The following is a 27,959-nucleotide window of genomic DNA, read 5'->3' as shown; positions in this document are numbered from 1 at the left end:
ACATCTATAGCACATAGGGTTGCCACCTTTTCTGGAAAAAAATAACGGCCTTCCTATATATTTATCTTTTTTTCCTATTAATAACATTGGGATCATCCATAATTTTTACCGGCCAGGCTGGTAAAATTCTGGCCAGGTGGCAACCCTAACAGCACATCACTACTGGTCCTCTTCTACTTTAAATTGGGCCTTCACATATCCCTTATACCTTAAAAGTACTATTTAGGGACGATTAAACATTACATCCCTTTCCCTAAAACACTTAATTACACAACATACTGTACAAACACTATTTGTTTAACAGGCTGTTAGAAGATAAATATGGAGGATATTTTGCTTGCTTACGCAGGTTATAGATTGTGGGGTCTGTGCAAATGTCACTTAAGAATGTTCTGAAAAGTCTGCAACGTGAGCACGTAGAGCTGCTAATGTAATGAAGGCGGGTAAGATGGAAGTCATTGATTTATGGATGGCGACTGTTGGAAAAGATTTTGGACCTTGCCATCCGGATGGCCTTAATTTACATCTGAAACTGGAGACTCTTATGAGAGAACTAAGAAGCCAAAGGCCTCGTGTTTCATTGTTTAAAAGAATCTCATCCTCCTGACTCTTTTACTGCTCTATGGAAAATGCTTGGCACTTTATATATAAAAGTATTAGACAATACCAGCCCTTGGAACTTTCTGTTGGTGGCAGCCAATACTGAGGCCCAAAAGCCATGACTGGCCTGCTCTTAGCAGCAAAACTTTGACCTCTTATCACATGCTGCTTATTAGCCCTCAAGCCCTGAAACTAGGGTTTCCTCGTTTTCTGGAAAAAAATACCGGCCTTCCTATATTCTTGCTGTTTTTTCTTTTTAATAACATTAGCATCATTTTTACTGGCCAGGCTGGTAAAGTACCGGGCAGGTGGCAACCCTACCTGCAACTAGTCATGAGCGAATTGTTTCTGCACACACGGATTTGTTGAGACATTTTGTGTTTTGCCATCGGAAACACTCATTGACTTTGATGTCATTTGTGGAGTAAAATGGCCAAAAACAACATTATTGACTTCAATGCATATTATGCTGAAAGAGGGGACACACACTATGTAGGGATGACTAAACATTACAACCTCTCCTTGGTTCATTCAAATTATAAAGGGAAATTGTTACTGACAAAAAAACTATATTGAATGTATAATGAACCTAATGAACAGTCTCTTTTCCTTCTTCTTTATTGTTGTTTTGTTTTTTCTCCTGCCATCTTGCTTTTCACATCCTTTCCCTCCTTCCCACCTCTCCATCTCTTCTAATCTTTCTTAAAAAAAACGTTCTGGTCTTGTTTCATCTCCTGTTTTCTCCCCTTCCTTCTATATCTTCTCTTTTATCATTGGTTCATGTTACCCTGCTGGTTCTCCTAGTTCCCTGGAGGAGTGGCCTAATGCTTCTCCGCCCACATGTACGGCTGACCTGACGAGTACAGGACCCCATGTGAACTGAGAGACACATTCAGATCTGATTCTGTGCAAGATAAAAATAGGTTCTGTTGTAAACTAAGGGGACAAACTTTGCAACAGTCTGAAGTTCATGTGTCTTGTCTCATACAGGGGAATGCAATATTGGTCGCTAACGTATGCAATGAAAATAAATGTTGGCAAAGTTGGCTTTGTGAATACTTTGCCCTTGGGGTCTTCTGGTCAGGTCCCACCTAGGATTTTTTGCACTTCCTGCCTTTCACTTAGCACTTAGCACCCATAGAAAAGGTATTGGCACTCAAAAATATAATGCAAAAACCCATGAATAAAGCACTGCATCAACTGCTCTGTTGATGCAAAGCATCCCTTTTCCTATCTTAGTACAGGGCCCTGTTGTGTTTTGTGCCCATTGACATTTCCTAGGCTGGGCATCTGAATGGCATATAAGCTACGGGGTGCCCAAGGGATGTCCTATATCATGTCCCTTATGCATACAGCAGTGCTCAGTATTCTGGGAGAAGTGCTGACGGGTGCAGGTATAAGAGCAAATGGGGCAGGGTGCAAAAATAATACTGTATTAAGTTGTGTTTCTATGAAATAACACAGCTAATCATGTTTGTTGATTACTGCAGCTAACATATATTTTGTATCTGTGAATTCACAATAAGAACTTTACGAGCAATATTTATTTCGGCTAAAGCCGCATGGAACATGGTTTGTAGCCCGTCTCTGGCCCCAAAAGTGTCCCTATTCTGTTATATTCTGTTATATCCCTGTTCATGCCTTAGCCCCTAAAGTAATACAAAAAGACAATCTTCTGCTGAATGGGTTAACATACACCCGAGCTATATATTCTGTGCATAAGAATTTATATCAGATTTCCCCATACAGCTGTCCCCAACCCTATTAAAGACTCCAGCTCTTACCAGCCTTTATCTATAATTAGGAGAGCTTGCTGATTGGCTGACCCTTTATTTTAACCATTTGTTTCCCTCTTTCCCAGCTGTAGCTGTCACTCACACCTCCCTGAATGGTTGCTAGGATTTAAACACTCCTTTTCTCCAAAAAGACACAATAGTCACAGGCACAGACTCATGGGGCAGAAGGGGAAACTTACTGTAAGTGCCGTGTTTTCCTTGGAGTTCCTTCCTGCAGGGCATTCCATGTTACAGCGGCACTTGTTGGCCACCTGTTGCTCCAAAAGCTTGGAAACCGCATCTGCTGTTTTCTTGTAGTCTTGCCCTTCATTTTTCTCTTTACTCTGGGATGGAAGAGCTCTATTTATGTCAGTTAAACTTATACCGTAGAACTTTTGGTTTGATTCCACCTCTGGGGACTTTGAGGGACCATTCTCTCCAAGAGGCATGAACTTTATCTCTTCCAGGTACTGCTTCTCACTTGCTGTCTCCGTGCCTGGGGAGGTCGGTATAAGAGAAGTCTCCATGTGTTCATCTGTCCGTGGGTTCATACATTTAATATTCACAGAGGTGTCAATACTGTTTGCCGAGAGGTGTTCCACTAGAGTATGACCAAGGAATTGTTTGTCATGAGTAGACAGTTCTCCAACAAGGCTGTTCTCTTTGTTATCTTCCTCAATGCCAGCCTGGTCATTCTGAATGGCGGCTGCAGAGAAAGGCAGTTTACATCTCTCTTTGCTTTTCACACTAGAGGTTTCATCTTGTTGGTGCCTCACAGTTATAACCATCTCTGACTGTAGAGCTTCCAGGCGATCCCTGGAGAGTACAGCTTCTTCTGTTGGCTGTGGGGGAGTCTGGGAGAGTCCAGTAAAGGCACCCTCCTCATCTACACTGTTATCCGACACTTCATTCAAAGCAGTCACACCACTAGGAGCAAGATCACACCCATTTAGGTAATCCAGGCTTTGCTTTGTCTCATCGCACTGGTCACTTTCCAGTAAAGATCTAGGGTCAGAGTCTAACAGGGCCGGTTCCAAGATTCCATTGGTATAATCGGTCATGACATCAGAACATTCCAAATAGTTGAGACGATCATCAAAAAGTTCCTCTTCTGAAGGCAGCTGAGTGTCCCAGTATGGCTTTGCATACATGTACCAGTAATTAGTGCCAAGCCACGTACAATACACACGATCCATATTGTGTGTGTGGCACGTGAAAAATTTATCACCAGATTCTTTATTTTCCTTGTTTCCGATAACCGCAGTTTTTTGGGTGTTTATTGGGTCTAACACCTGCTTGGAATGTTGGGTTGCATCAGTTCCAGCATCCAAAATCAAACTGTTTTCATTGTTCTCTTCCCAATTTTCATTTTCTGAGCTCTGATCACCTGGGATGCCCATTAAGTACTCAATAAATGAATCAATATTAAGGGTTTGGTCATATTTGGGTCCCTCGGTGTTTGGAAATTCCTCCATTGCTCCAAGTCTTTGGCTTAAAGTAAAAAATACCCCAAAATTATTTTTCGACTTGTGTTATGCACTTCTCAAAGGAACAGACTCAGAACATTCCAGTATTGGGTTTGCGACCATCAAACCATTAGGGATTGCCTTCATGGTGCTGTTATGTTTGCTAGCTCTTTGGTTCATTCCTATAGGGCAAAATAATAAGAAAAGGAAATTATATAGGGATGAACAGGGTTGTAGGAACCTTAGACTGAGCAACTACGAATTCTCAAAACAATTACTGTTCTATTTAGCTTTTCCTAACAATAATAGTAATAGTAATACAAGTATGGGATCTGTTATTCGGAAACCCGTTATCCTGAAAGCTCCGGATTATGGAAAGGCTGTTCCCCATAGACTCCCTTGTATCCAAATAATCTGAATTTTTAAAAATGATTTCCTTTTTCTCTGTAATAATAAAACAGTAGCTTTTACTTGATCCCAACTAAGATATAATTAATCCTTATTGGAAGCAAAACCAGCCTATTGGGTTTATTTAATGTTTACATGATTTTCAAGTAGACTTGAGGTATGAAGATCCAAATTACGAAAAGATTCATTATCCAGGAAACCCCAGGTCCCAAGCATTTTGGATAACAGGTCCCATACCTGTAGTTCTAAGTCTTGTGAGCTCTAGAGGGCACTGTTTTGTTAGGGTTAGGGCAGAGGTTTGTTTTTGGGACGCCAACTTTTTTAAACAATGTTTATAACTTTCCGGCATACAGTATATGATGTCACTGACATAAGATTGAGGAGGATGTAGCTTCATCTTATCTATTCACCAGGTATAAGGTGACAAAGGAAACGCTGGCGAAAGGGCGCAAAACTTCGCTAGTGATGTACTTTTTTGCTAGCGAATTGTCTTTTACACCTGTTAGTGAATTAGCGATGTCCCTGCGAATGGAATTTCAGGTGAATTTTCACTAGCGACGGACACTTCACCGTTTAGTAAATTTGCCCCATGTATATCATAGCCCTTAGGTTATGGGCACCCAGGCTTTTGGGTCCGTCAGTTGTCAGGCTGTGTATTTCCGCAGGCTGAGAGAAGCAGATCTGCTCAGTACCCCTGCTCCATTGATTTGAATATCTCTCAATATCTGTAACAATATGCAGGTTGACAACAGCCAGAGCCAACAATCTGTGTGCCTATAGCCTTACAATTTAATATCTTACTCTGGAGATGATCATGGTTTGCCTCATGCAGTACAGCTAGTCCATAGATAAAAAAGTTACCTTATATCAACTTATACCATGGTGAGTAAGGAGGCGCTAAACAAAGTCTCCGTAGGACTTCTTTATGGATTGGGTACATCAGTCCAGTCCAGCTCCAGTCTTCCTCCCGGGCACCACTAACCCAACAACTGTAGCCAATGGCCTGTGAGACTCCAAAGTAGAGAGAAGAATCTAAGTGTAAGAAAAGAAAAAAAGAAGTGATTTAATTGATACTTATACGCAGGTACATCTAGTGTATTTTCCCTTCACTGATCAATTTATACCATAGGGCACATTCCTATAGAATAATGGGGCCCGAATAAAGTAGATCATGGGTGATCAGTGATGGATAACTGGATGGAGGATGAAGTGAGAAGATTATACAAGGTGTTTCTGTTATTCGTGTGCATTGTGCTTCTTCAGATGATGATTAAGTTGGGGGTGCTCCAAACAACAATGTTCATTCTATTTGCCCTCTATGGTAACACAGAGAACATGGAATGTTGTCACTTTTTCAAGCCCTTTTTGTACCCACAACACATTCCTGGAGCTGTTCCCAAACAAGCAGAGATAATGAAGGGATCATTAGGCCAAGCGGAGAAAAGGCAACCCACCTGTTCCACTACTGAATGATGTACAATGCAGTAATGTGTTTGCCAAGAAGAATCTCATCTACCGCTTTGCACAATCAGCCACTACAGCAGAGATTTATAAAATGTCCATTAATGACCAAAAAGCTAAATCTTAGACAACTGTAGGTAAGGGCTTAATTCTTTTCTGCAGAAGGGAATTCCATTCAGTTCTCACATGCCCTGTGGCATTTAGAATGCCCTCTCAGCCTAAGGCAAGGGGTGTCATGGGGTATCCCTTTTGTAGGTATAGTAAGGTGATGCCAAGTTAAGCCTTTTTGGCATGGGATGCAGAAGATGGATGGTGCCTGGGAACCTAAGGAAAAATGCCCCAGTAAAAAGATGGACCTTGAGGTATCAGAGGACCTCGGTGGGTCTCCACTTGGAGAGAGGTCTGTCCTTCTTATAGCTCACCCTAGACATCAGAGTTAGGAGTTGGTTAGATAGCAATAGCAAACCAGGGTTCTGACAACAAGAGTGGAGGGGTGAAAACCTAAGGTGATGTCCATGAGAGTAGGGACTCCAGTGAGTAGTCATAGACATTCCCTTGGAAACACAACTGTAAGTGCTGTTGTGACCTACCTATAAGGTGGCTACTGATTTATTAGACGCTATATTGACTTAGGAGTCACACACTGTGCTCTACCTGTAAATATCTGTTAATGGTTACCCTTGCAATGACCAATGGTGCTTAGTTTATTGAAACTGTAGGGTGGTGACCCTTTCCTACCATACTCTGCAAGGAAGTAGCTGGGGAAATGTGTTCATACCCAAAAAGCCAATGTTGCCCAACCAACCATGGTATAAGCACATTAAGTCATGTAAAAAATCTAGTGTTTTGTTGTAAAAAGCCAAAAATGCACAAGGGTAGTGGGTAATGGTATCCCAGTTTAATGTTGGTGACTTCAGTGGTATAGGTGTTATTGACAAATATCCCCTTCTCCTGACATAGAAAGTGGTTGTGGGTAGATTTGGGCATAGTGTGGGTCAGTTTGTGTGTGGTTTGGGTGTATCAAGACATGGTCAATGAAATGGGTTGTATCAGGAATACCTTTGTTCCCTAAGCCAGCCAACTGGAAGACTGGAATTGGAAGGCCCCTCAAGAGGAGCATGAGAGCAGGGACTGTATAAAAAAGGCAGCACCCGGGTTCCCAACTACCCAATTGCCCTGAAGCTTGCAATACCCAAGAGGTCTCAAGAACTGACATAATGCTACAAGAGTAAGAATCACATTTAGCAATATGGTTATTCTCAATACATAATCGAAAGTAAGTGTCCCTCCTTCTTCATGTCCCTCAGGGGCACTGCAGGGCAGTTGGGTTGCTGATCGCCCTTTACTGGTAGCTAGAAGCAGTTGCCATGCTCAGGACATCATATTCTAGTTAGCAGAGATTCTCTTTGACAGCTTGTGTATTAATTCCAGAGGCAAATGTTATACAGACAGAAAGCAATAAAATACTCCTGTCTAGATATCACGGGGACTTTGATAGCTAATGCCTGGAAAATCCCAAATAATTCCCCTTCACAACGGCCTAATCCCAGGCTTGTTTTTGTGCAAGCACGCAACCCAGGTAAGCTTTCTTTCCCAGCTATTTAAAGTCAGCTAAATATAGTTGTTTCTCCCTGACAAAGTGCGTGACTTTAATAACACATGGACCATGGAAACATTTGGATGAAAGAGGAGCAAAACCATCCCTTGTATGTGCACTATACAAAACCCGGTTCTGGAACCCTGCAGGCTCCGCACATTTGCCATGAGCATATTCCTAAATAAATCAATCACTGGGTATTAAAAGATCTTACTCATGCCTGGTATTAAAAGGTTTTACACACACACACACTGCTACTATGTGAATTGTTAACCTTATAAGTGGGGCACGTTGCTCTCACATTCTTCACATACAATACCAGCCAGAATGGAACTCTAAAGCTGAGCCCACTAACCAATTTATGAGGCTTTAGATTTCCATTATACATTATAGCCTTAACCCTGCAATTAAAATAAGAGAATCCCAAGTCTCAATTTGATCAAAATCTGTAGGTTTCCTGGGCCTTCAAGATCTTATAACTTTGGAAAATGGGATTAGAATTTATTTAAAACGTATGGTGATAGTTTATACTTTAGACAGTAGGTGGCAGCAAATTCAGAAGTTGGTATTGGTGGGTTCGTGCTGGGCCTAAAGTTAAAGGAGAAGGAAAGTTAAAGAAGCCGTTTATTGTCAATAGATTAGCCACAATAGTACAAGCTATAACACTATATTTATTCTGTAGAATGCTTTATTATAAACCACTCTAGAAGCTCTCTGTTTGTTTAGGATAGCAGCTGCCATATTAGCTTGGTGTGACATCACTTCCTGCCTGCGTCTCTCCCTGCTCACCCATAGCTCTGAGCTCAGATTACAGCAGGGAGGGGCAAAGAGGGAGAGAGAAACAAACTGAGCATGCTCAAGCCCTAGCCCTGGAGGTTTAAGCTGAAAACAGGAAGTCTGATACAGAAGCCCATGTGAACACAATAGAAGGAAGGAAATTTAAAGCTCCAAAAGCATGGAAACTAGGGGAAGACATGCAGAAAAGGAACACACCACCCACCGTTGCACTCTAGAGTTTTTGTGTAAGGTCTGGTAGCATTCATAGCTGTTTTGGGGAAACAAAACTGTTCCAGGGCTGTCAGCCTGGAGAACTAGTAAATAGGGGGACCCTGAAAAAATGTGCCTCTACTCATCACAATGCTACTTATCACATTTTGGGGGTTATTTATCAAAATCTGAAAAGTTCGCCCTTTCAATAAATTTTCCTGAAAATTGCTTGTGCAGAAAAAACTTGATAAAACTCGTGAAAAAATAAGAACACCACAACTTTTTCAATTTGACACATGATGAATACTGACATTTGAATACAGCAAATTTTTTCGATTTGACACCCGAATACTGCAACATATATAAAAACCCAGTGCAGATCAGGATATATTCTGGACATTGACTCGGCAGGTCTGAGTTGGAGTACTTTTTTTTCCACAAAAAAAAATGGTGTTTTCCCCTTTAAAAGTACAATCAGAAAAAATGGATTTTAATAAATAACCCCGCAAGTGACGTCACACGTGGTGCACCCTCAGCCTAAAGTGACATCATGTGCTCCTAAATGCTATTGTGCATGTGCACCATGGAATTTAAAGATAACTGTGAAAAAAACATGGGAATTTGGTGGAGTGACTAGAAACTGAGGGAAATGGGGCTAAAATCGGGTTACCCCACAAAAAATAGGGGGGTTGACAGCTCTGGGGTTTACAACACATCTGTGACTCCAAGTCCTGTTATAAAGATATATAGAAACCTTGCCATAAAGCAGGAGAGGACTGCTGTTGCTGGGGGAATATATATCCACAGATATGGGAACCATTATCCAGAATCCCATTATCCAGAAAGCTCGACCATCTCCCAAAGACTCCATTTTATCCAAATAATTAAATTTTTTAAAAATAAATTTCCTTTTTCTGTGTAATAATAAAACAGTAGCTTGTACTTGATCCAAACTAAGATATTTACCCCCATATGTAATAAAAGGCACTAAGTTTGCCCAGGAGCAGTAACCAGTAGCAACCAATAAGATGTTTGCTTTTAAACATGTGACCAGGAAATTCTACCTGCTGATTGGTTGCTATAGGTTACTGCCCCTGGGCAAACTTAGTGCCTTTAATTACATAACCCCTAATGAATCCTTATTGGAGGCAAAACCAGCCTATTGGGTTTATTTAATATTAGGGATGCACCGAATCCACTATTTTGGATTTGACTGAACCTCTGGATCCTTCATGAAAGATTTGGCCGAATACTGAACCGAATCCAAATCCTAATTTGAAATATGCAAATTAGGGGTGGGAAAGGGGAAAACATTTTTTACTTCCTTGTTTTGTGACAGTCACGCGATTTCCCTCCCTATTCCTAATTTCATATGCAAATTAGGATTCGGATTCGGTCAGTGTCGGACTGGGACACCAGGGGCCCACCCAAAAACCTTTGACCAGGGGCCCACCAATTAATCTTAGATCAGGGGGCCGCTATTACTATTATTATTCTTCCTCTGCTCACTGCAACCTCTATTCTCCTAGTCTCTATTCTTTACATACTATACTTTATCTTTCCAACTAATTAGCCTCTTTGTTCTCAAAGAAATAGGGAATGGCCATGAAATAAACCAAATGTTTAGCAGCACGAGGGCCACTGACACCTGGGCTCACCGGAACTTTTCCTGGTATCCCTGTGGGCCAGTCCGACACTCGATTCGGTTCAGCCGGGCAGACGGATTCGGCTGAATCCTGCTGAAAAAGGCAGAATCCTGGCCAAATCCCGAACTGAATCCTAGATCCTGCATCCCTATTTAATATTTACATGATTTTCTAGTAGACCAGGTATGGAGATCCAAATTACACAAAGATCCATTATCTGGAATCCCCAGGTCCCGAGCATTCTGGATAACCAATCCCATACCTGTATATATATTTACAATAAACACAATTCTGCTACCTAATATCCATTGTTTTCAGGCACAGAAATATCGATCTGATCCATTTTTTAATTATTGTGTCCTTCTTGGAAAGTGTCTCCCATCTGCTGTCCCATCCCTGACCTACTAACTGTCCCTGAGCTTTGGATGAATGTGAGTTACCAATTCTATATGAAACCAAAGCAGCTCAGAAATATAGAAATATAAACCATTTGAAAATGGAATCCCAGTGACGCCGTTCAACAGCACAGGCCGATGGGTCAGAATGTGCCACTCAGCAAAGCTTGGAGAAGTGAACGGGTCACGTTCCAGCAAGTCTCTGGCCAAACATAAAGCTCAGCGACTGCAGGAGATCAATCTTGTAAACCTGTCGTGTCCCTTCAAGACATTTCAACACAGAATATCATCAATTCAGCATTACAGGGGTGAGTGGGGTAAGTTTTCTAAATATAACCAATTAAAAATTCTGTACCATTTCTGAAATAATCAAGTTTATGTTCACTATTCCTCTCTCAGCATCTGTTTCTCTTCATTCTCTCTTCATGCCGCAATTGGGTGTCAGATATTCACTGACAGTTAGATCCAATATATCGTATAGGGGGGCTCCTTTTGCCTAGAAGATGTATCAGAGCTCCCTCTATTAAAATCACCAGACATCATGTCTCTCTACATGCAGGATTTGTGCAAAAGGCAGTTATTTTGTTTGTATTGGAATCAGTTATTTGAGTGAGCTCTAATACATCTTCTAGGCAAAAGGAGCCCCCCTATAAGATATATTGGATCTAACTGTCAATGAATATCTGACACCTAACTCCTGAATGAAGACATAATGAAGAGAAACAGATGCTGAGAGAGGGACTAAGCTTACATTACATTTTAATTTTTGCAATAGTTCCCCTTTAAATTCATTTTGGAACCAGGTAGCAGTTTGGAACAGATGGTTAACACCCTAACCACTGGACCTCGGCCCTTGATTGGCCCATTTGCAGAAATACCTACTATATTGTATGTATATATAGTATCCAGCAGCAGAGGGTGAGTTTCTTTTTTCTGCATATTTAAATTAACCACATGAGGGCACCTGAGGGCTACCCCCTTAATTTGCCACCCTAGACATGGGCCCACACATCCCTATATGTTGAATACAACCCCTTATGACCAGTGAGTAGTATTAGTTGCAGGCTGGTAAGAGGCCGGATAGGAAGACTAAAAACACAAAAATGAAGACCAACTGAAAAATTGCTTAGATCGGGCCCATCTATAAAATGTTTCCCCTTTAATAGAATATTTGCACTACCTTATTGCAGGAAGAAGTGTTAGCACGGCCAGACTACAGGACCACTACACATACAGATATGGGATCTGTTATCCGGAAACCTGTTATCCAGAAAGCTCTGAATAACGGAAAGGCCATCTCCCATAGACTCCATTTTATCCAAATAATCCACATTTTTAAAAATGATTTCCTTTTTCTGTGTAATAATAAAACAGTAACTTGTACTTGATCCCAACTAAAATAGAATTAATCCTTATTGGAAGCAAAACCAGCCTATTGGGTTTATTTAATGTTACATGATTTTCTAGTAGACTTAAGGTATCAAGATCCAAATTATGGAAAGATCCGTTATCCGGAAAACCCCAGGTCCCAATCATTCTGGGTAACAGGTCCCATACCTGCCATAATTTGCCTACGCAAGGAAACAAAGGGCTCTTTTACAAAGTAAATGCATAGCAGTCGGACAGACACAATTTTGAGCTCTGCATCTTACATAAGTAAATGGGCCCATGTGACATACAGTGCAATATCGTAGAATATTTTTCAGGGTCCAACCAGGGTAAAATAAAATGTTTAGGTGGGAGGCCTTACCCAGTGAACTGGTGTGTGTCGCAGCCCTTAGAGAAGTGGTTCACAGTTAAGTTAGGTAAGGTAAGTTATAGAATTGCCAATTCTAAATAACTTTTCAATTGGTCTTTATTGTTATTATTTTTTAGAGTTTTTTTTAATTATTTACCTTTATCTTCTTACTCTTTCCAGCTTTCAGATGTGGGGAACCACTGACCCCAATTTACAACAAATGCTCTGTAAGGCTACACATTTATTGTTACTGCTACTTTTTATTACTCATCTTTCTATTCAGGCCTCTCCTATTCATATTCCTGTCTCTTATTCAAATCAATGCCTGGTTGCTAGGGGAATTTGTACCCTAGCAACCAGATGGCTAAAATTGCAAATGTGAGAGCTGCTGAAAAAAGGCAAATAACTCAAAAACCACAAATAATAAAAAATGAAAACCAACTGCAAATGGTCTCAGAATATCGCTCTCTACATCATACTAAAGGTTTACTCAAAAGTGAATAACCCCTTTAAAAAATATAAAGACAAAATATAATTGAATTATAAATAATAATAAGAACCAACACCCCCAGTCAGTACAGTTATTATACGCAGTGATGGGAGAATTTGTCCCGTTTCGCCAAAAAATTTGCAGAAACTGTGGAAAATTGGCACTAATTTTGTCGTCCGCGTCAGTTTTGACGCCTGTATTAATGTCAATGGTCGTCCGAATAATGTTGACTAGCGACAGTTTTGACGCCAGCGAATTTTCGCGACAGTTTCACGAATTTATTTGCCGTCGGTGAAATGTGAAAATTTGCTGCGAATTCGCATCTGGCGAATTTATTAGCCCATCCCTAATTATACGTGCTGTAATCAGTCTTTTAGAATGATGGCAAAGAAATCACTCCAACAACTGTACTTTATCCCCACACTCTCACTCAGTAATATGGGATATATGAAACACCTGTACAACATAATCAAGAATGCAGGTATGGAACCTGTTATCCAGAATGCTAAGGACATGGGGTTTTCTGTATTAGCGATCTTTTCGTAATTTGGAACTTCCTGCTGCTAAAAACCATTTAAACATTAAATAAACCCAATAGAATTGTCTCCCCATCAATAATTGATAACTATATTTTAGTTGGATCACATACAATGTGCTGTTTTGTTATTACAGAGAAAAGGGGAATATGTTCTAAAATTTTAAATTATTGAATTAAAATGGAGTCTACGGGAGCTGACTTTCATTTTCTAGGAAATTTGGGTAAAGATATGCACATTTTCTATAATTATTAACTGAATGTTTAGAGAAGCTGACAGTTATACTTATTATATTATGGTATCGTTATCTGGAAACCCGTTAGCTCCGAATTATGGAAAGGCCGTCTCCCATAGACTCCACTTTATCCTAATAATTAGAGTTTTTAAAAATGATTTCCTTTTTCTCTGAAATAATAAAACAGTAGTTTGTACTTGATCCCAACTAAGATATAATTAATCCTTATTGGAGGCAAAACCAGCCTATTGGGTTTATTTAACGTTTACATGATTACCTAGTAGACTTGAGGCATGAAGATCCAAATTACAGAAAGATCCATAATCCGGAAGACCCCAGGTCCCGGGCATTCTGTATAACAGGTCCCATACCTGTATTCTTACAAAGCAAGGCCACAGCAACTTAATATTAACATCTTCATTAATGACATTGAGCAATTTTAAATTCTAAGGCACCAGCTCCAATGACTATGATCCCAATAATTAGATATAAGAGGGTCTCTGGGGGGCTGCTGAGACATACCTTATATCTGGAGGATGATGAAGATGATAGAAAGTCTGCAATAGTAACTACAACTTTTAATGCTTTGCCTTGATCTATTTTTATCTGTTTGCCAAGTAAACGTAACTGACACTTGTAACATGCGCTCCTATCACAGGGTTAGTTTACTCACAGGGAATTATTTCGGTGGAGAGGCTCTTTTACTTTCCAGCAATGTGTGTGTTACTATAGGAGAGAACACCCTTTTCGCCTGCTTTTAGATTGTAAGCTCTTTTGAATCGGCAATAAGGGGTGACCTTTTGCACCTCTTAGGGGCAGATTTGCATAGGGTAGAATATTGAGGGTTAATTAACCCATGATATTCGACTGCCGAATGTAAATCCTTCCACTTCGAATATCGAAGTCGAAGGATTTACCGCAAATAGTTCGATCAAACGATCGAACGAAAAATCGTTCGATTCGAAGGATTTTAATCCATCGATCGAATGATTTTTCTTCGACCTAAAAATTGTTAGGAAGCCTATGGGGACCTTCCCCATAGGCTAACATGGCACCTCGGTAGGTTGTAGGTGGCGAACTAGGGGGTCGAAGTTTTTTTTTAAAGAGACAGTACTTCGACTATCGAATGGTTGAATAGTCGAACGATTTTTAGTTTGAATCGTTCGATTCAAGTCATAGTCAAAGGTCGAAGTAGCCCATTCAGGGCCGCCATCAGGGGGGGACAGGGGGGACAAGCGTACCGGGCCCGGGCATGAAGGGGGGCCCGGCAGCGCTGCATTTTTTTGAAGATCCGGGCCCCCCTTACGAGCGCCCGAGCCGTACGTCTTGCCTCTTCAGTGCCGAATGCGGAAGTGCCGAAAAGCCGAAGCCGATGCGACGAAAAGACCCGAAGTCACGGAAAAAGCCGAAGTCCCGAAGTCACGAAGCGCCGAAAAGACCCGAAGTCACGAAAACAGCCGAAGCCGAAGTCCTGAAGCAGCGCAAAGACCCGAAGTCACGAAAACAGCCGAAGCCGAAGTCCTGAAGCGGTGAAAAGACCCGAAGTCACGAAAGGAGGCGAAGTTGAAGTACTGAAGCCATGAGTTCAATTCTACTGAACACCAGTTTGTGTTTTTTTGTTTTTTTAATCCCCTGGCCACCAATGTATTATTTTAATATTCTATAGGCCCCTGCCACCAATCTTTTTTTTAAAACTTTTGTTTTTGGGGCCCCAATTTTTTTTTTAACTCGTAAGGGGCCCCTTGCCACCATTGTTTTTTTTGGGTTTTTTTTTTAAAAAAAAAATTAATTTTCTTTTGGTGGCCCCAAATTTTTTTAACTTGTAAGGGGGCCCCTGCCACCAGTTTTTTTTTTTTTTTCAAAAAAAAATTTTTTTTTTTTTAAATTTTTTTGGGGCCCCAATTTGTTTTTAACTTGTAAGGGGGCCCCTGCCCCTGCTGCCAATGTTTTTTTTTTTTTCAAAAAAAAATTAATTTTTTTCAAATTTTTTTTTGGGGCCCCAATTTGTTTTTAACTTAGAAGGGGGCCCCTGCCACCAATGTTTGTTTATTTTTTAGTTTTTTTTACATTTTTTTTTGTTGGGGCCCCAAGTTTTTTTTAACAGGGGGCCCCTGCCACCAATGTTTTTAAAAAAAAAAAATTTTAATTTTTTTTTTTTGGGGCCCCAATTTTTTTTATAAGGGGGCCCTGACCATCAATAGCTTTTTACAACTTGTGTGGGGGGGGGTTACTTTTTTAGCGCTGATGTCTGTGTGGTCTTTTAACTGCGATGTGGGCGGGATATGGGGCGGAGCTTGGTCGTCAGTGTGGGCGGGGCCCAGGGGGCCCCAAAAATTTTGTTGTACGGGGCCCCGTGATTTCTAATGGCGGCCCTGAGCCCATTCGATGGTCGAAGTAGCCAAAAAAAACATTCGAAATTCTACGTTTTTTTTCTTCTATTCCTTCGCTCGGGCTAAGTAAATGCACTTGCATCCGGGGGGGGGGGGTAGTCGAAAATTTTCCCCTTTTCCCTGCCACCCATCATAAGACTTAGGGGCTGATTTATCAAGGCTCGAAGTGAAAATTGTAGTTTTGAAATTCTAATTTTCAATTTTTTTTTTTTGAAATTCGACTAGGTATTATTAAAATTTAATTCGAGTTTTTTAAAAAAAAATCTGATTTGATTTTTGAAATTTATCATGTACTGGCCCTTTTGAATTCGACTATTCGCCACCTAATCAGTGGCGTAACTACCGGGGATTCCCGGCGGTTCCGGGGTTACGGAGGGGGGCGGGGGCCCGGCAGCGCGTCCCAAGCCAGGGCCAACCCCCCTCTAGTTACGTCACTGCACCTAATACCTGCCGAATTGCAGTTTTAGCCTATGGGGGACGTCCTGGGATCAATTTGGAGTTGTTTGCAGCCTTCCTGAAAATCGAGAATAAACTCTAATCGAATTCGATTCGAGTTTGCGCGTCGATTCCATTCACCCGAGTTTGAAAAATTCTAAATTATTTGATAAATAGCACTTGGTCGAATTTTGAGTTCCTGGGAGTTTTTAAAAACTCACATGAGCTCTAAATTCGACCCATGATAAATCAGACAATTATTGTGCCTCCAGAGCGCTCCAAGGTGATGCATGCCCAGTAGTGATGGGCGAATAAATTCGCCAGGTGCAATTTGCGAAACTTCAGCGAAATTTTTTTGCTGGAATTTTGAGAATTTTTAGGCGAAGCCAAACAGGAGAAATTCACCCATCACCCAGAAATTCAACCATTTAACCTATTTCCTTCTTGGAATAAGTAGATATAAAAGTTTAATAAAAGCCAAATAAAATATTTAATAAAAGCCACAAAGTTTGCTCAGGAGGGGTACCCACAGCAACCAATAAGATGTTTGATTTTAAACAGGTGACCAGGAAGTGCTACCTTCTGATTGGTTTCTACAGGTGAAAAGAAGTGCAGAAAACTTTGCACCTTATATTACATAACCCCTCAGGAGAATAAAGAGGTTCAGTGAAGAGAGGAGGAACTGTGGGCCCACGGTCTAAGGTTTTCTGGTGGGCCCCTGTCATCTCAGTCCAACACTAGTACCAGGGCGTGATCACACCCACCTCACTCCTGGTAGTTACACCGCTGTTCTCCAGTCTTTATTGCCAAAAGCTCAACCAGGACCAACACTGGGGGGCAGATTTATCAAAGGTCGAATTGAAAATTCGAATTAAAAAAATTCGAATTTCGAGGTTATTTTAGGGGCATATTTATTAACAGTCAAATTTCGAATTGAAAAAACGTTGAAATTCGAATTCAAAAAGACCAACCGAGATTAAGTCGAAGTTTTTTTTGGGTCGAATAGGTCCGTTTTTGATCGAATAGGTCCGTATTCGGCTGAATTCTAATCATTCTAATCGAAGGAATAGTGCATTTGATCGAATTCGATTCAAAGTTTTTACCACAAAAAAACTTCAATTTTTCAAAGTTCACCAATTGACTCCAAATAGGTTCTTGGAGATCCCCCATAGGCTAAAACAGCAATTTTTAGATGGTGAATGGTCGAAGTCGAATTTTTAAAAAGACAGTACATGATAAATTTCGATATTCTAATTTTTACATTTTTTTCAAATTCGAATCGAATTTGGACTATTACCTAGTCGAAGTACACAAAAAATAGCTCAAAATTTGAATTTTTTTTTTCAGAAATTCACCTCGACCTTTGATAAATCTGCCCCTAGGTGTACTCGACTAGGGAATAGTCCAAATTCACCTCGAATTTGAAAAAAATTTGAAAATTCGAATATCGAAATTTATCATGTACTGTATCTTTAAAAATTCGACTTCGACCATTTGCCATCTAAAACTTGCCGAATTGCTGTTTTAGCCTATGGGGACCTTATAGAGTCAATTAGTGGACTTTGAAAAATCAAAGGGTTTTTTTGGAAAAACTTTGAATCGAATTTGATCGAATGTGCTGTTACTTCTATTCGTATTCGAATTCGGTCGAAAACTGACCTATTTGATGAAAAAAAGCCTTCGAATTTTTGACAAATTTCAATTGGTCTTTAAAATTCGAATTACAAAAATTGGACCCTTGATAAATCTGCACCTAGGAGTGGACAACATAGGCTCCCTTCCATTTGTACCCCCATCCTGTTGCACCTGATGATCTTGCCTTTGTTTCCCACCCCCTACAGAGACCCCCAGACACAAGTACAAGAAAAATAAGAGGTGCAATCGCACATCCCTTATTGCTGATTCTCAGAGGACACATGTCTAGAGAGTCTAGTTCTGCACCTTATAGTGGTCAAAGAATTTGGCGAGAGGTGTGATGTGCTGCACAGGTGAGGGCAAGACAGGGGTAAGTACAGAGCTCCATTGCGGTGAATGACACATAAGTTAGGGGTCAAGAGAGGGGAACACCTTCATGCCTCCTCCTGTCCACCCATTTAGAATACAACACTGCACTCATCGTGGAGACGCTGCTCTCCACTCATCTTCTGTAGTGCAGAGACACATTTAATTATATTTAAATGCAGGGCAGGTGCAAAAAACATGACAGATTGAGTCCGTGTTTGCAATTTTCACCCGACCCTGGAGTTGATCAATGTCCCCAAGTGGTCTGCTAGGGCTCAAGAGAATCTGCCTTGTGCAATTTTTGTAACACGTGTAAAATCATCTTGTCCAAAGTTATAAATATGATTTGCTGTAGCATTAACTTGCAGTCGTGCCATTGCTGGGGTTAAAGGAGAACTAAAGCCTAACTAAAGAAGTAGGTAGAAATGTTGTACATGATGTTTTGTGCTTCTGTACCAGCCCAAGGCAACCACAGCCCTTTAGCAGTAAAGATCTGTGTCTCCAAAGATGCCCCAGTAGCTCCCCATCTTCTTTTCTGCTGATTCACTGCACATGCTCTGTGCTGCTGTCACTTACTGAGCTTAGGGACCCACTCACAATATACAGTACACATAGAATAGAAATGTCACAATATAAGGCTGATTAGTAATTAATACAGATAATTACTACATGGCAGCACAGAAACCAGTGCAATTAGCATCAGAATTTAATAATCAGCAAACCTGTAGCATCAGCTTATATTACAGCCAGGGAAGCTCATTTTCTGCTGGATAATTAGTGACGAGCCCTAAGCTTAGCTTCTCAACAGCCAATCAGAGCCCACTGAGCATGTGAGTGTCACAGACACTTTCCAAGATGGTGACCCCCTGTGACAAGTTTGAAGTCCTGGATCATTGCTGCTATTGACAAGCTCAAACTTTAGCCTCGTGCAATAAGTTCACTATATAAAATATGGCATTTTTAGCCTTATTAATTTTTAGGGTTTAGTTCTCCTTTAAATAAAGGGCAACGTACAGAAGGCCAGAACACTTTACTCTTGTGTTATGACAGTTATAAAGATTATTATAATACCTTTACCCAGTTTACTAGTAGCTTAGCTTAGCTTCTCAACAGCCAATCAGAGCCCACTGAGCATGTGAGTGTCACAGACACTTTCCAAGATGGTGACCCCCTGTGACAAGTTTGAAGTCCTGGATCATTGCTGCTATTGACAAGCTGAAACATTAGGCTGGTGCAATAAGTACAGTATATTAATCATCATATTTTTAGCTATATTAATTTTAGTTTAGTTTCTCTCCTTTAAGCAGAAAAAAAAAGAGTGGGAAAGTTACCCTTATTGTGTGGATGTGATTCAGCCGTACCACTCGTGCTTGAGAAGGAGACAATGTTAGTCCATCCCCAGGATGGGTCTCATGGGAGCAACCTAGGCAGGTATTTTGACAAGACTGGTCTAGTTCAGCAGCTGAAGGAGGGGGAACATAGTATGTGACTGGGTTACACAGAGAATCCAACAGATGGAGGGGAATTCAAGATTTGTCTTGTTTATTTATTTTGAAAATATTTTATTTGATTTTCATGATAAACAAATAATAACAGTATGACAGCAAATTTTATGCAGATGAAAGACAAGTTATAATCGATACAATGGCATAAAATTATTAAAAACTAAATAAGATTTGTATTGAATAAGAGAACATTATAATATTATAATACAAAAAAGCCATGAATATCTTGTAAATTATATCCTTATAGACGGTGAGTAGTGATGTCATCAGTTATAAACGGTGAGTAGTGATGTAATTTCTGTTACATGACTAAATAAAATGTGTGTATTATAATAAATAAAGTACCCCCAGTTGTAAAATATGAGGATATTAGAAGTTACCTCGGAGTTCCATGACCTGTATAAAAACACTCGGCCTTCGGCCTCGTGTTTTTATATGGTCATGAAACTCCTCGGTAACTTATAATATCCTTATATTTTACAAAAGGGGGTACTTTATTCACTATATAATATCAAGAGGCTGTTAACAAGAGTAGACTGGGCACTGAATGCTAGCAGTATTCTATGGATGGATCTTGTGAAGAAGCACAAGGGGCATTAGAATAGGCAAGGGAATCTGGCAGCATAGTTTATAATGTATTGGAATTGGAAAAAATAAATTGTAGGAACTTGGATAAAGTGTCTCATATGGTGATGTTGCATTGAGAATGTGCACTGCTCAGAACCTTTTGTGTTATACCAAAGGCAGTGGAGGGGCCCCATGGAGGAGGCTACAACTGAGCATTTTGTCACTGTTCTTTGTTGTCCCTCGTCCGATGTTTTAGGGGGCAAAGCAACTGCAATGAATATCTTTTGTAGCCCTATTAGCTACAGTTGGACTATTAGACTTATATATCCAATAGAAACAAAAGCTCCTTGAATTTAGGCTGTTCATTTTGCTTCATTGCCTTGTTATTCCAGTGTCTTGTAGTATTTCTCTTTTATGGATACTTATTCTCTTCCATCCACCAATGTCTACTGCTTTGCTTAGTCTTCCCATGCTGCTATGTAAGAGCGTTAAGCATTTCTCTAGCTTAAGGTTCTTATACACAGGTACACATTGGCTACCAGTACTTCAGATGGTTGCCGATTGATTCATTTATTAGCCCTCAAATACCCTGTCCCAGATCAGTGTCTCCCAGAGAGTCTTCCTAAATTAGCAGGTGAAACATGCCATCAGCCAAGGCCTGCACGTGGGACGTAAGAATGCACAGGAGCTGCCATGTTATATGATCATTAGCCTGAGAATCAAAGATCAAAATCTGGCTCATCATTTGGGGTGGTGAAATTAAAAAAAGATCTGACAAATTGGACAAACTATAATTTTTCTGTTTGTGACCACCTGAAAGCTTTGGGTCTCCTAACTCTCAACCACTTCTACTATTTTGCAGTGACTGCCGCAGTCAACTCATTTGAAGGGGCAAAAGCACTACTGGCACCTGTGGTGTTTTGACTTTGGGTGTCAAAATACTCATAATTACCTGTCACCAAAAAGTATGGGGAAACCCTTCCTTGTTGCAAATCCTGATGATGAGAGGCAGGTACCAAAGTGAATGTTCCGGAGCAGTTCACCTCTATCCCTGCGTACAAAGTCTTGAAGGCAAAAATGGGATGCAAAATAGGCTCCCCTTCTGCCCCCAGGTCAGATGATGCCTCTTACCATATGTTTTATGTATAGTAACAGGTAACGTCATGAGTAAAATAAAGTGCAGGAGGATTGACATGGGCATTTTGACCAACTCTCTTGTCCTTGAGAGCCCCTACCATTCAGAACCCCTCTTTTGCTATTAGCCTTAAATACAGTAACCCTCTCTCTTTCATGCATTTGGAATATAGAAAAACACTGTAACTTGTCATTTCCATATAGACAACTACAAGAGGTCCTCTGTACTCAACCCATTATCAATATATTTAAGACAGAGACATTTTGTGCATACTGCTACTAAAAAAATGCCTTACCCTTTAAACAAAACAGGGATTGTTTGTCCATATATTGCAATATATTTAAGCTGAACAACTACGTCAAAGTCATCCCATATCTGGCCAGTCCTACGCTCAATTTTCATCTGATTCATTAAGAATTCAATTGCTTAATTATACATTTTACAAAGGGACTAAGTTTTACCTGCAACTTACTCGCTGCTTTCAAAGTAAAACCCCCAAACTTGGCTGCCCTTTTATTAGACACCAGTGGGATCACCTGACTATAGCTGGGAGGGGTGGGAGCTACAACATGGAGCTGGTCACTGCTCCTGTATAACTATAACAAACAAGGGAAAGTTGTGCTCACCACTAATTTTTAAAACCATTAGGTGGGGGTACAATGAGGCTGTGATTTTGTGGTCACAGCCTCATTGCACCCCCGCCTAATGTTTTTTGAAATTAGTGGTGAGCACAACTTTCTCTTGTTTACTTGTCATTTCCAGCCAGGATTGAACCCTGATTAAGTTTGGAAATTCCACTATATGAAAGGGTATCTGAGTGAGCCCTCCAGGCTCCTAACGGTCAAGACAACTCAAATAGCATTATATGAAAGGGATACTGTAATTCATAAACCTCTGTAGCACCACAGTTTGGGAATCCCTTCTAAAAAAATGCAAATTTATACAGCAATTTGATTTTTAAATTAATGAATTTAAATTATGGTTTTCGACAACTTGAATGTTTGATATTTATTAAAAGACGAGTAAACCTTTAAAATAAGAGAATGTAAAATTGATGAGGGCGCTATTCTAAAGCATCTTTGCAATGTATATGCATTATTATTATTGTTATTTTTAATTCCAAGATATTACGGGATACATTTGCTATTAAAAGGATACTGCAATGGGAAAACATGTTTTTTTCAAAAGGCATCAGTTAATAGTGCTGCTCCAGTAGAATTCTGCACAGAAATCCATTTTTCAAAAGAGAAAACAGATTTTTTTATATTTAATTTTGAAATCTGACATGGGGCTAGACATATTGTCAGTTTCCCAGCTGCCCCCAGTCAGTTAATATAAATGAATTTATATTATAACTATATATTTATCCTTAAATATCTTGGAAAAAATAATGAATGTAAATTACAAATGTGCTTAGAATAGCATCCTCATCAATTTCACATATAATTATTTCAAAGGTTTACTTATACTTTAAGCAAAAGAAAACTCAAAAGACTCCAATGTAAAACTTCGGCATCTAAATGCTAGCAAGTTCATGTAGAACTCAGTGGGTGTTTTCCTAGTCAAAATGTCTGTGTGTTTTTTTTTTTCAATTTCAGATTTTTAAGAGTTGTAGACCCATTTAATGTTACCAGATGTTGCCAATCTAAGGAACATTCTCACCTTGGCAAAACCAATGCTGACATTGAAGGGGCTCAGTGCAAAGAATGCTGCTCTAGAACCATGCGAACGTTCTCTAATCATTGTTATAATATAGGAGAAAATGTAAAATAGTTGAATGCACCCTCTACGTACAATAGTAGGATAAACAGATTAGGCAATGGGTATCACAACAAAATTCCAGAGCCATACAACATATATTAAATAAACATAAACACATAGGATACCAAATATCCCTTTTGTAGACTCAGTGGGCCCCTGTATGTGCCCAGACTCTAGGGCACCAGCTGTTATCGTATATCCGCCCTTTAATATTCTTTAGAGACTTACATGCTAAGTGCTTTTAGTCCTGTATTATGTTAACACTTGATTGAGCTGTAATCTTGTTTTGCCTTTATGCACAGTGAGATTCCATGGGAATGTTTCATTCCACGCTCAGTAAAACTGTGACATGGGGTTAGGGATGTCTCCAGCAGGTATTACTGTGATTGCTTCCAAATGAAACTCTAGTAGTGGAGAAAGATTTGTTTATGCATTGCCAAATGGCAACGTTGTCATATAATCTCATTAGTATTTCTCAGTATTACAAATATGCCTTGTATGTATTTACATGTATATATCCTTGGTAACTGCTTGCCCCCAGTGCTCTGTAGGTCAGAGGTTCTCAATGTATCAGGCTGGCCCAAAGCAGTGGGACAGGGGCTACAATGAGTATGAAAGTAATTTTAGATTTTTTTCAGGTTGATATTACTTTTTATCCTTGGAAATAAGCTGAGGACATGGAGGATGAGGGCTAATGCTTGTGGACGCAGTTAGGAGTTCTAAGTTGGGCCACTGTAAGAGCTAGACTTACATACAGGCCCTGAATGGCGTTAGAAGGACCGATTTACAGCTCACGACAATAGTTCCTCAAAATAATTTGCATCATTAAAGAGATACTGACACCAGAAATTAAACTCATTTTTACATCTATCATAATATTGCCTTTGAAAGCAACGTATAACTTTGCCATAAAATATTTGCCAGATGCTTTTACATTACCTGTCTAACGCCCCATGTTCCTGTATGAGGGGGCTGCCATATATGTGCAGCAGGAGTCCGTTAGCATTAGAAACTCTAACTGACAGCCTGAGATGGGACAGTCAGGTTGGCAAAACAGTCAGGTTTAGAAACTAACCATTGCTTACAAAAATAAACCTCTCAGCAAAAAACGATCTACATGACCTATAGGTAACTTTTAGGAGCAGATTTATCAAGGGTCGAATTTCGAGGTGTTAAATCCCTCGAAATTCGACTGGGGAATAGAATCGAATAGGCAATTCGGGTGAATTTACGCGGTGGCGAATAGTCGAATGGGCAAATATTCGGCCCCGGCGAATTGTCGCACGATCGAATATCCGATCGAATGATCAATCGAATGCCTTTTTATTCGATCAAAAATGTAGAAAACAAGCCTACGGTATTTTCCCATAGGCTTTAAAGCAATTCGGTAGGTTTTAGGTGGTGAAGTAGGCAGTCAAAGTATTTTTAAAAGAGGCAGTACTTTGACTATTGAATGGGCGAATAGTCGCAGAGTTTTTGTGCTCTGTCTATTTGAATCATTCTACTCAGGCTAATTTACACCAATTCGATAGTCGAGGAGCACAAAAAACGACTCGAAATTCGAGTATCCCTCTATTCCTTCACTCGAACTTAGTAAATGGGCCCCTTAATGTACATTCATATTTTAACAAAAAGTAGTTTTTAGGTGTCAGTATCACTTTAAGAGGGCATGCCAGTTGCCCTTCACAATAAATAAAGTAACGCCTTTCTCCATCCAAAGCCCTCCAGGTTCAATAAAGTGTAATGTGAAAGATGCCTGGGAAAATGCTTTACCCTTTTCAAATCAAAGTACAGTAAGAAATCGGCCAGGGATATGCTGAGCCTGTTCAGAACATTTTCTGAGACTGAGAAGTCTTTTATATACATGTTGGACAGCCAGCCTTCCAGGTGGCCATACACTTAAAGATCTCCGTATTTGATAAGGTTGCCAAACAAGTGGCTCTTTATTCAAAACAGGGGTCAGCAACTGAATCAGTCTGCAGGTGGGGACCAAATCCACGTGCCAATGTGCCCCTCACCCAATGGGATGTTTCTTTGTCTTGACCATATCATGGCTTTCAGCCTTCCAATTATCTAACCATTAATGGTGTATACTGGGTCACACATGCTTCTACCTACCAGTGGCCAGACCTGACAGATCCCATACATGGTTCAATAAGCTGCCCACTCTAGAGCAGTTTCTATTGGCCTGTGTATAGTCAGCTCAAAGCAAATGAAAATACAAGTTGTTTTCCAAGTCTCCTCTTCTGTTTGGGGATAGTTTTCACGGGTGGACAAAAATTAACACATCTCAGTGAGTATCATGGGACTGGGCCTTAATTCTACTCCCTCATGACCTCTCTGGAAATGTTCAATGAAACCATAGTGAATTTTGATAAAATACTCTGAACTTCCCTACCACTGGATGTACCAAACTTGATCAAAGAAAGAGTATTACTTGGCAAGCTCTGTTTCTTTTGACTTATTATACAGGTATGGGACTGGGTATGCAGAATGCTCTGGAAGATGGGTTTTCTGGATAAGGATGTCTTTCCATAATTTGGATCTTTACACAGTTATGTAATAAGAGGCATTAAGTTTGCCCAGGGGCAATAGCCCATAGCAACCAATCAGCAGGTAGAATATACTAGTAACCAGTTAAAATGGAAACGTCTTGCCATAGCTACTGCTCCTGGGCAAACTTAGTGCCTTATATTACATTTTTGGGTAAGTCTGCTAAAAATCCTTTAAACATTAAAAACAATAGAATGTTTTGGTGTTTTAGTTGGCATCAAGTATAAGCTACTGTGATGTTGTAACAGAGAAAAAAGAAATGTTTTAAAATTTGGAATTATTTGATTAAAAAGGGATCTAAAGAAGATGATCTTCCTGTAATTCTGAGCTTTCTGGAAAATAGGTTTCCACATAATGGATCCTATACCTGTACTATATTCTGTAAGCCATAACCTGGATTAATATATATAGAAAACTTTGAACATATTCAGTTCTGAATGAGGTTTTACAACCCCTTTATTGGACCAGGGCAGTGAAATTCATTTGGTGCAATACTCTATGAGATGTTACATTATATTTTTCTTTGGAAAGCAATTTTCTTCCTTGTAAAAGCAAGCAGGGCACGTTATCTCAGAGGCAAAAAGGGGAATTCAGTAGCTAAATGATTTGGCTTTACTTGTTGAAGGTCAACAAAAGCAGAACACATTGCAAAAGTCATACTTAATGTCAAAGGGATTTAATCTGAAATAAACATTGATGCTAAACATGTTGCCATTCCAAAGAAGTCATATGATACACCACCATCTCCCAGCCAAAGACAAATCTGTAGGTAGCTGAAGACACCAAGTTAGAGGTCAAAATTGAACCAAGCGCTAAAGCTTATCTTATATTACGGAGACAAAGAAACACAAACTTAAAAGACAAAATAGTTGTTAAGATAGATGAATGCCTACATTGCTTTATAACTAAAAAGCAAATAAAAAACCAACAAACATCACTTTGCACAGCACCCAACACCCTTAGTCACATATGTTTGCGCTCAGAGTAAACATGTGCACCAATGGGCGCCAAGTGTGAGGTAGGGTGAAAAGTGTAAACAAAATATAAAACCATGGTATAAATGAGGTCCTCTACCGTGAATGCAGCACTGCCTGTGTCCTTATGTGTAACATTGGGTGCAAAGTGCATGGGGTGGCATGTGGCCCAGTCTCGGTTCCTCTATCCTAAATAGTTCTACTAAGGTGCACTCAACCTCCTCCTGAGTCTCCTGAGTCTACTTCAAGATTGTAGGTAGATGTCGGAGCCAAAGTCCCACTGTTGGACTTACTCTTGATGTGCAGCAATGACACATGAATGTCTGAAAGTTGGAATACATCTATGAATATTGACCTTTTGCTCTACTATACCTACTTTCCTTTACTCTATCTAAAATACTGTATCTAAAGGTTTTGTGCTACAAATGTGACATGGCAGGCCATGTATGAACGGAAATGTGATCAAGTGTATTGAATATGGCTCCTTAGTTACAAAATGGAAGTACTGACATTAGCTGGAGCTGAGGTTATTAAAGGATAAACCTGTTTTTCATTTAGAGCTTTCTAAATATTGTTTGGGAAATGTTAAGGCAAGGGAGAAGGAAAGGGCAATCAGAGACAGTACAAACATGTTTGTAATGAAGAAGAAAGCTCATAGTCAAATTTCCGAGCATATGACCATAATTTTGTTATATGTCCATGTCACGAACGCCGCCCGGAGCAGTTCCAGGAGCTCCGGGCGGTGCGTCTATTCCTTCCGGCGTCGCTCCCAAAATGGCAGCGTCCATGGCCGCCACGTGGGTAGCGGCACCGGCGCAAACACGCCAGCGCATCGACACCGGCGTCAGGACGTCAATGACGTCACTATGGCGCCAAATCCAAACTTAAAAGCGCAACCTAGACGCCAGAATGGCGCCCAAGTATAGTATACCTTCCTGGTGTGTATCCTGGGTTTCCTGTGAACTATTCAAGACTGTTCTTATTCCTGATTGTTCCTGATCCCAGCCCTTGAACCCTTGCCTGGACTCTGACTATCCTTTTGCTTAACCCTTTGGACACCGCGACTCTTGAACCCTCTGAGGGCTTCCTCCTAGATCCTGACCTCCTCCCTGGTGGGAGCATCCCAGCTCCCTGACAGTCCACAATTAGGATTAATGCTATGATTGATCATTTTATTATTGTACTAGTATAAAAAGTAAGGGGGCTTCGGAACTTCATCTAGAAGCAGACGTGTTGTGTAGAACTTTTTGGATGCCTCAAAATGCAGATAGTGTAGCTCTTTTTCTGCCTTGCCTCTATCAAAA

At 40.2% G+C, this 27,959-nt stretch overlaps 1 protein-coding gene across 1 annotated transcript in view; it reads right to left on the bottom strand.

Annotated features, from left to right (window-relative positions):
* Positions 1 to 5,277, bottom strand: part of alpk2.S (alpha kinase 2 S homeolog) — a 28,150-nt gene extending 22,873 nt beyond the window's left edge. Inside the window, exons 1-2 of the mRNA XM_018244546.2 lie at positions 5,111 to 5,277; positions 2,576 to 4,023 (exon numbers count right to left, since the gene is read on the bottom strand). Of these exons, the coding sequence (XP_018100035.1) occupies positions 2,576 to 3,850 (1,275 nt within the window). The 5' untranslated portion in view covers positions 3,851 to 4,023; positions 5,111 to 5,277. The remainder of the gene's footprint in view (positions 1 to 2,575; positions 4,024 to 5,110) is intronic.
* Between the last annotated feature and the right edge of the window lie 22,682 nt (positions 5,278 to 27,959).

This window comes from Xenopus laevis, chromosome 1S (genome assembly GCF_017654675.1).
Source record: "Xenopus laevis strain J_2021 chromosome 1S, Xenopus_laevis_v10.1, whole genome shotgun sequence".
In the NCBI taxonomy this organism is placed as follows: Eukaryota; Metazoa; Chordata; class Amphibia; order Anura; family Pipidae; genus Xenopus; species Xenopus laevis.
Note: the sequence above shows the minus strand (reverse complement) of the source record. Positions and strands in the feature narration are given on the sequence as shown.